General features: G+C 35.9%; 1 protein-coding gene across 2 annotated transcripts in view; it reads right to left on the bottom strand.

Moving 5' to 3' along the window:
• Window positions 1-1,135: 1,135 nt before the first annotated feature.
• Window positions 1,136-9,770, bottom strand: part of SNX3 (sorting nexin 3) — a 43,663-nt gene continuing 35,028 nt past the window's right edge. Inside the window, exons 2-4 of one of the 2 annotated variants that reach the window (XM_082475473.1) lie at window positions 9,634-9,729; window positions 3,401-3,525; window positions 1,136-1,902 (exon numbers count right to left, since the gene is read on the bottom strand). In XM_082475473.1, coding sequence (XP_082331599.1) covers window positions 1,797-1,902; window positions 3,401-3,525; window positions 9,634-9,729 — 327 coding nt within the window. In that variant the 3' untranslated portion in view covers window positions 1,136-1,796. The remainder of the gene's footprint in view (window positions 1,903-3,400; window positions 3,526-9,633; window positions 9,730-9,770) is intronic. The other variant, XM_082475474.1, reaches the window with a different exon arrangement.

The following is a 9,770-nucleotide window of genomic DNA, read 5'->3' as shown; positions in this document are numbered from 1 at the left end:
CAGTGAGAAGCCCGCGCACCGCAACGAAGAGTAGCCCCCGTTCGTCACGACTAGAGGAAGCCTGCGTGCAGCAACAGAGACCCAACACAGTCAAAAGTAAAAAAAAAAAAAAAAAAAAAAAAAAAGTCTGGCGACATTGCCAGATGTTCCCCGGGAGGCAAAATCATGTATGCTTTAGAGGAATTATTGAGTTTAGCAGAACTACCATTACTCTGTTCTGCATACCAAAAACTGACCACCTTTGATTTGACTGCTCTAGCTCACTGAGACACAATTCACAGTTGTTTAGCTCTGTACTTTTATGGAACTGTGACATATTTAAGCAACAAAAGATACTACAGAGCAGCTCTGACTTCTTCCTATGATATCCATCTGCTTGGGGGACATCCTAGTTTGGTCAAGGCCTAAGCTGATTACCTCTCAAATGGACTGACCTGTCTCTAAATGAGACACTTCTGGAGTGCAAGGGCAAACTTTCCTTACCTTGGAGTTTAACTCTAGGTCACAACGGGTCCCCAAACCACCAGATGTTGTGCAGATTCAAATTGGAGACCACATCCTGGCTGTAAAGGTCTGGCCGCAACACAAGTTAGGCAGCAGGGAGTCATGCATTTGCTGGTTTCTTATCAATAATACAAGTCAGCTAGAACACTGCCCTTCTCCCTTGGTTAAAGAGGAGAAAGCGTGCCCCTATCCTAAACCAAACTAAAGAGAAAGCATGAATCTGCTGACTAAGAAAACGGTTATTACACCCTTGCTAAGTTTGTTTAAACAAGTCACTCAGATGAGCTAGGGAAAAAATTCTTCTGAAAAATAGGGGGCACGCTATTGACTTATCTTAAAAGGCCTTTTGAAAAGAATAGCTTGGGATTATAGAGCATTTTCCAAATACACAAAGTGCTTCATAACAACTCAGTAAGCTTTAAGGAATGCTTTTCCTAGTACATCACTTTTGTTGTTGTGTAAAAGAAAATAGCCCCATTCAAAGGGTAGAAGCATATTTGATATCACCACTGCTTAAAGAGGAATGGAGTTACAGGAATGAGAAGTATATAATTAGTAAATAATCCCTCTCAACAAGTGAGTTAAGTAGGAAAGTCTTCTGAAGGGAGAAAAGAAAAGCCAGAAGCAACACTATCAGTGCATATCAGAAATGCATTTTTATTTTTATTTGAAAACAACTTAAATTTTTAGACAAATGATTTTAGTATATAAATTTGATTTTGTTTTTATACAGAATATAAAGATTTCCCTCATTGATCTTCCATGTGAAGGGGATTACAAGCCTGAAGGGAGATACTTTCTGCACACAAGTGTGTATATCTTACGTGTAGGGTACTGGAAACCAATGTGTAGTGTTTCCACACATAAATTAGGTCAAGTGACACCACATATTAAAAAGGGGATAAGAGAAAAATTCTATTAATCAGATTCAAGAAGCAAACATGACACAAAAACTGCAGGTAAGACCAAATGAGTAACTTTAGTTAGGACACTGCAAGTTATCCTAGAGTAACAGGTTTGTGAAGCTAGAGCGTGTACCACATTAAAACAGCAAGAAAGAACTATTTATATAGAAAGGCTGGAATGAGGGATTTTTTTCACGAAAGCAAATTAACTTCTTGTAAACTGCCAAAACAAAACAGAACAAAACTGAGCATTATGAGTGTTAGTATACTGAAGGCATATTATACCAGTTTTTGTGCAGCATGCTAAAGTTAGTTAGAACTTCTTCACTGGTGCATATGAATCATTAATAGTCACGGAAAGTTTTTCTTGCCCCTTCTTGCCAAATTTCAGGCATGTCTTATTTTAGATGGAGTATAGCTTTTATCTATAATTTCATCCTGTAAAAACATATGAAGACAACGTTCATTCTGTGCCAGAGGATGACCAGCGACCCTAGGAATAAAAGATACAAATTCAGTACAGTATTTTATAAAAGTGGGGAAGGGGGACCAAACATACACATTTTAAGGTTAGGAAGCATGAACAATTTAGTAATAATAAGTGTTATTCTGGACTGCCCATAAAGCTATGGTCTATCAACTAACAGTATATTTTCTTTCCTTCAGTTCATGAGGGTAATTTAGAAAACATTTAATCACTAGTTTTGCACTGCCTCTGGCGTATGTACCCAATTAACTTCTTTACATATTAGTTGGTATATTCGTAAGAAACCTAAATGAATTTTAGTGTTAAAAGTGAAACAATGTCATTGATTCTAAGAATCCATTTTAAAGAAGGAAAAGATATAGGATTATAGTTAGAAATACACTGAAGTTCAATAAAAGCCCCAAAATACTAAGAAATAGGCACAAATGTTCAGGTTTTTTTGGTTTTGTTTTTTGCTTGCTTTTAAAGGTTTCCATCAGACTAAACACAAGATCAGACTGGGCAACCAGACTTTATTTCAGAATTTAAAAACATCCAAGCTAGCACTGCCTTCTCCAAAAAGAAAGTATGTTCATAAGAAGACAATGAAGGTTGTGTGCTCTCAGATAACTAAAAGTTAAGGGCTTTGTATAACTTTCCCTCTGTTTACCACTCACAGATCTTCAAATTACTAGATAAAAATTAAAGTATTGCTAATAAATAAGCTCACACAACCATATTCTCTAGGATTTGACTTTATTTGGTCAAACTTAAGGCCAAATGCACAATTATAGTGAGCCCTTTCCAGGCATAACTCTTCCTATCATTTTGGCTTTTAAATAATGGCTATATTTAGAGAATTCCTGGCAGTCCAGTGATTAGGACTCTGCACTTTCACTGCTGAGGGCCCAGGTTCAATCCCTGGTCGGGGAACTAAGATCCTGCACAGTGCAGCCAAAAAAAAAAAAGAGGCTATATTGCAAATAGGAATAAAATTAAAAGCTAGAGTTTGAGTTTATTAAGTTTCTAAAGTAAAAGATAAATGATACAGTCTCCTTACATTTTCAAAAGAATATATTTTGCCACAAAAATTTTAAATGTGCACCTTTACACAAGACATGCTGATGATACTTCCATCTGCAATCAAACAAAATGATTGCAAGTGTATTGTAAGTTTTACTGTTCATGCTAGAACATACCTTAAATCAGAAAGAATCATAAGTAAAACTATTTTTTAAATGCTGTAATTTTAAATGTAATTTGCATAAATTAACCAAGAAAAACAAATACAAAACTTAGGTCAACACAAAGATACTCGTATCACTCACTCAAGTGTGTTAATATTTATCATGATATTCAACTTGTTATATATTTTCACTTTGTTTAAATGATACAAAAAGTTAGGAAATGACCAAAAAGAAAAAGCACCAGTTTAGTCTGATATCTAAATTAATAAACAGCAGTCACCTAAAGACATCTCAGAACACTATTCACTCTTAGACCTTGAGGAACAGAAAGCACTTACTTGTTTATAAACTGCTCCAGCCCTTGCTTCCTTTCTTCAATAAAATTGTCATCAAATATTCCATCATCTCCTCTAAAAGGAAGCTGACGCAAAAATGCTTTCCCAGGGAGTGGGGGAACTACAACCTAAAACAAGATAAGGAAAGAAAGTTCTTGAACATGCTGGCTGAGTTGGGAAAATTTATAGAGCATAACACGAAGACAAAGGATATCTTCACTATGAGAACCATCCCATTGTTAAACTAGTTTAAATATACAGTAAAAGGGAATCAATAAAAATACACTGAAAAATGATTCAATGTTTTGGAGGCAAGATAACCAAAATGCCAGAATAGTCCATCAAACCAAAGCTCCTCAATGGCAGGGCCCACAGCTTAATTTTCATTTTTCCTGGACTTATCAAAGCACAAGTATACAAAGAGAATAATCAATACTGAAATAAAGGCTACCATGCCCCTCAGTTTTGATGTCACTTGGGGAAGACAATGCTTTATTACAATGGTAACTGAAGAGATCAAACTCAACTCTCGATTAAATGAAGAAGTAAAATACTAACAATGTTCTTTCTGGCATGGGCAGGTAAGAATTCTGTGGTAAATTTCTTCCACCTCATACCATCTGCATATACTCTTTCCTAACTGTGTTTGAGGTGATGACAAAATAATCAACTCTACTTGTTGCCACTCTTCCATTTCCTAGGCTAAGAAGCACGTCAACTTTCTCTCAAACCCATTATCCTATCTTTCCCCAAAGACCTGTCATTTCTTCCTTCCCACACTAGAGGAACATCCCAAATTTTCCCTGTCAAAGCCTAACTTTCCTCTAGGGACAACTTATGACTGATCTCCCTCTTATGGGAATTATCTGGAGCTCAAATATTTGTTTGAATTAAATAGCACCTAGCTATTTATTTCACAGGTTAGTTGGGTTCTCTATCTCAGGATTTCTCAACCATGGCACTATTAACATTTTGAACTAGATAATGTACTGGGGGGAGGGGTTTCTTGTACACCGTAGAATACCTATTCAACAGCAACCCGGGCCTCTACCCACTAGACACCGCCAGTAGGCACCCCACAGTTGTGACAATAACAATGGTCTCGAGACACTGTCAAATGTCTCCTGGGGAACAAAACTGCCCCTGGTGGAGAACCACCAGTCTATCCTCTTAATGCTTTCAAATCAAGGACCCTCGTCTCAGGCTTTTTATGGTTATTTTAAGAAAAGCTGGGCATACAACAGAAGCTCAAATATCTGTTAAATGACTAACCACTTAGGTGAATCCTTATGTTAAAACAGAGAAAAGGTGTGGGCAAACAAGTTAAACAAGGAGAAATATAAATAGTAAACACCAGTAATAAAATTATACATATTCTAAGAGGTAAAACCTAAAACCCTTGATGCAGAGTTTCTATCCTAAACAATAATTCAACAAGGTAAAAAAGGGAAAGATCATACAACTTCTTACAGATCAGCAAAAAACAAAGAGCAAAAAAGAAACACAAAACCAATGCCCAACATAAACCTTGTAATTCCTTCCTAGATTTACTCTCCCCAGATACCCAATGATTAAGACATCTAAAGATTTGTCTTCGTCAGTTTGCTTTAACATTCTTAAATCTCTCCCCTATATTAGCATTTGTCAAGTTGAAGAGTTAAAACCTGCAGGGAACTTACAATTAAAAAACAGGGATCATGACCACTAGCTGAGCTCCAGTAGAATAGTTTATATGATGGGCAGGGAAAAACATCTGTATCTATAAAGCTATTATAAAAAAAGGAATATAGAACCAGTGTGTTACAGAAATGACCACCATTAATTCAGGGTAGAATTTAGCATGAAATTTAAGATTAAAGATTACTATGTATTATCATCCGTAGAGATACGTTCTTACTAATACTCAAAATACTCATTGAAATGGATGGTGAGGTTGTAGGCAACAGGATTAATCACCTACAAAAATCATGAGTGGTTTGTCCAGCTAAGATCCCAAAGATCTTCAACATCAAATTATTTTTGCTTAAGCAGTCTGAAAAGATCTACTTAGAATTCTTACACCAATTTAAAAGTAATGAGTCTGATGATATGTGTGTGTATGTGGGGCAAGAAGTGGACAGAAGGATATCTGGCCAGCATAATATAGTGAAAGCATACTGAAATAAAAAAAGCTAAAAGATTTAACCATAATGACCAGTAAATACAATAAATGTCATCTACTTTCTAGTCTAGTATAACAGATCTTAATTAAAAGTACTAATATATAAATAAAACAACTTGATTAATTGTTCTTAGCAATACTAATGTTAAGTACAACTTTCACACAGGTTAAATGCCCCAAATAATTATCTGGTCTAATGTTAAAAGTGAAGTACTGTGCGTCAAAGGACAACATCAAGTGAAAACAATCCACAGAATGGGAGAAGATTTTTGCAAACTGTAAATCTGATAAGAGACTTGTAAGAGTTTTTTTTTTTTTAGTATATTCTATATACAACTCAATAATAAAAGAAACTCAATTAAATGGGCAAAGGAGCTGAAAAAAAAATTTCTCCACAGAAGATATATAAATGGCTGATAAGTACATGAAAAGATGATCAACATCATTAGCCATCAGGAAAATGAAAACCACGAGATACCACTTCACACACGCTAAGAAAGCTATAATAAAGAAATCAGATAATATTAAATGTTGGTGAGGATGTGGAAAAACGTGGAACCTTTATACATTGTTGGTGGAAATGTAAAAATGGTATACCTGTTCTGGAAAAAAAGTCTGGGAGTTCCTCAAAAGGTTAAACAGAGTTATCATATGGCTGTAAATCCATTCTTAGGTATATACCCAAGAGATACAATCACGTATGTCCATACAAAAACCTGTACATGAATGTTCACAGCAGCATTATTATTATTTTTAAAATATTTATTTATTTATTTATTTGACTGCGTGGGTCTTAGTTGCGGTTTGCGGGACCTAGTTCCCTGACCCGGGCCCCCTGCATTGGGAGCATAGAGTCTTAACCACTGGACCACCAGGGAAGTCCCGCAGCAGCATTATTCTCAATAGTCAAAAAGCAGGAATGACCCAAATGTCTGCCAATGATAAATGGATAAATAAAATGTGGTTTATCCATACAAAAGAATATTTTGGGGAAATAAAAAGAAATGAAGTAGTGATTAAAAATACAATAGGATGAACCTAGAAAACACGCTCAGTGAAAGAAGCCAGTGAAAGAAGCCAGACACAAATGACTACATATTCTATGCTTCTATTTATATGAAATGCCCAGAACAGGCAAATCCATAGAGAAAGAAGATTAGTGGTTGTTTAGGGCTGGGTGAGGAGAAATTGGTAGTGATTACTAACGGGTATGGGGTCTCTCTTACGGAGTGATTACAATGTTCTAAAACTGACTATAGTAATGGTTGCACAACTTTGTGAATACAGTAAGAACCACTGAATTGTACACTTTAAATTGGTGAACTGTATGGCATGTGAATTATGTCAATAAAGCTGTCATAAAAAAAAGTGATATATACATTCATGAAATGCGTATTAAACACTCCAGTGTGCCAGGTGCTATGTTAAGCAAAGCCAAAAGCCTATCAAGACACTCTTCCCATAATCAAACAGAAAAAGACAAACATTGTATGATCTCACTTATATGTGGAATCTAAAAGAGCTGAACTCACAGAAACAGAGAGTAGTAGATGGGCTGAGGGTGGGGGAAATGGGGAGATATTGGTCAAATGGTACAACCTTTCAGTTAAAAGATGAGTAGGTTCTGGGGAGCTAATGTATAGCATGGTAACTATAGTTAACAGGATTGTATTGTACTCTTAAAAGTTGCTAAGAGAGGGCTTCCCTAGTGGCGCAGTGGTTGAGAATCTGCCTGCCAAGGCAGGGGACATGGGTTCGAGCCCTGGTCTGGGAAGATCCCACATGCCGCGGAGCAACTAGGCCCGTGAGCCACAACTACTGAGCCTGCGCGTCTGGAGCCTGTGCTCCGCAACAAGAGAGGCCGCGATAATGAGAGGCCCGCGCACCGCGATGAAGAGTGGCCCCCACTTGCCACAACTGGAGAAAGCCCTCGCACGGAAACGAAGACCCAACACAGCCAAAAATAAAAATAAATAAAATAAAGAATTACAAAAAAAAAAAAAAGTAAAATATTAAAAAAAAAAAAAGTTGCTAAGAGAAACAGATATTGAATGTTACCACCACTAACAACAAAACAAAACAAACAAAAACCCCTATGTGAAGTGATAGATGTATTAACTAATTTTATTATGGTAATCATTTCACAATATATACATATATCAAATCACTGTGTTATATAACTTAATGTTATTTGTCAATTCTATCTCAATAAAGGTGGGGAAAAAAAAGACACTTCTCCCTATGGTCATAAAAAATTTCTTCTTTGTTACCCAAAACTTTCCTAACTTGTTTTGTACACTTAGATCTTCAAACCATCTGTAATTTATAGACAGTGAGTTATAAATCTTTATTCCCAAATAGCCAAATGTTGCAACCCCATTTACTGAATATAAATTCCTTTCTGCACAAATTGACAATGTTATTTTTGTTATGAACTAAGTTTCCAGTAAACACGTGGTCAGCTTCTAAATTCTCTGACATTCTGCTAATCTATTTGTCCACCCTAAAGCAATACTACATTGTTTTAATTACTATAGTCTTAACATATGCTCTGATGTCTGCAGGTGCTAAATTATTGGTAAAAATAATTTTTGGCTATTCTTGAGCTTTCTCTGATTCTAAAGCTCTATATGAATCTGCAGGTTTATAACGAACTCCACTAAGATTTGTATTAGAATTTTACAAATTTATAAATAAGTTAGGAGATACTGCCTTATTTCTGTCAGGTCTACTGCTAAAATGCCACCTCTAAGAGAGGCCTTCTCTTGACTATCCTATATGACAGTAGATCTCCTGGCACTCCCTATTTCCCTTAGTTTAATTTTGTTTTTTAGAGCATATTACCATCTGACATATTATATCTTACTATCTTTTTCTGGTCTCCCTTCACCACTACCCCAACTTACCCAATAAAGTGCCATAAAAGTAGGGACCCTTCATTTGTTCACAGCTCTATCTGCAACTGACAGAACACACAGAATGAGCTCTCAAATGTTTATAGAGTAAATGAATCTTCAAAAGTGAATATTCCAAACCAGGAATGTAATATTTCTGTTTATTAAGGTCTTCTTTTGATCTTTCAATGAAGTTTTAAAGTTTTCTTTACATGGGTCTTATATTTCCAGTTTTACTTGTAAGTATTTTATACTTGGATATTCTTTTGAGTAAAACTGTTTTTCCATTTTTGATGGAATGCTATGATTTGTATATGTTGTTCTTGTATCCAGCCATATTTTTCTGGTTAAGGGCGTTTTCCTTCCTTTTCTACCTTAGTATGCTTCAGAAGCGAGAACGAGTTAGCCTTAACCTACTTCAGGGCTCCTACCATACCCACTTCTTATCCTACTACACTCTAGTCACAAGATAACTTTTCGTCATTCTGAGTGTACTTTTCATGACTCCATGCCATATATGTCATTCTGATGTAGGGCTGAAATAAGAGACGTTAGAATGCGACCTTGTTCTCTCTATTTTGCAGCCAAAGCCACCAAATTTCTTCTAAGAGAAGACAATTATTATCAGGATATATGACAGTGTTCTAAAACTGCAGGTAGCAACCCGACAGTAGATCATGGCCATCATTTAAAAAGCTAATCTGAGGAATATCAGCACCTGTCACACAGAGTAAGGTAAGTACTGGTTTATGAAACTTCTGTTATATGTAAATGTGTGATGATAAAAAAAAAAGTATGGAGTCAGTTAAAAAAAAATTGGAAATACACTGATATAGGAGATGTACTAAAAAGAAGAGAAACTTAGCAAGGGGAGGAGAGGAAGGTGGGACAGGAAGATCACGGAAAGGAAGGAAGCAATAGCAAGAAAGTTCTAAGAAGAGTTATCTAAGTGTGAGTCAGCAAAGGCCTCAACTGGGCCACTGAAGTAGACATGAGAAGGAAGAGTTCTAAGGAAAAACTGCACACTTCCCCCATCTCCTATGAAGTAAAATGAAAGTGAACTATTTGAAAAAAAAAAAGTTTGCTTTTACTCACTTTATTCAAGATAATTCTCCTGAGAAGTCTTAAACATTAAAATTTAGAATGTTTTGTTTTAAAGTCACATCACAAATAATTCTTACCTTGCTCTCTCTTTCTAATTCACTTCTCAGCCATTCAAAGTCACTGTATCTTCTTCTAACGGTAGATTCCTTCAGCTTGAAAATAGGCAGATTTGTCTGAAACAAACAGAAAATCACTCCTAAATTGAAGCATGTTA

This window comes from Balaenoptera physalus, assembly GCF_965194825.1.
Source record: "Balaenoptera physalus genome assembly, chromosome: 9".
In the NCBI taxonomy this organism is placed as follows: Eukaryota; Metazoa; Chordata; class Mammalia; order Artiodactyla; family Balaenopteridae; genus Balaenoptera; species Balaenoptera physalus.
This window is presented reverse-complemented; position numbering and strand designations above follow the sequence as displayed.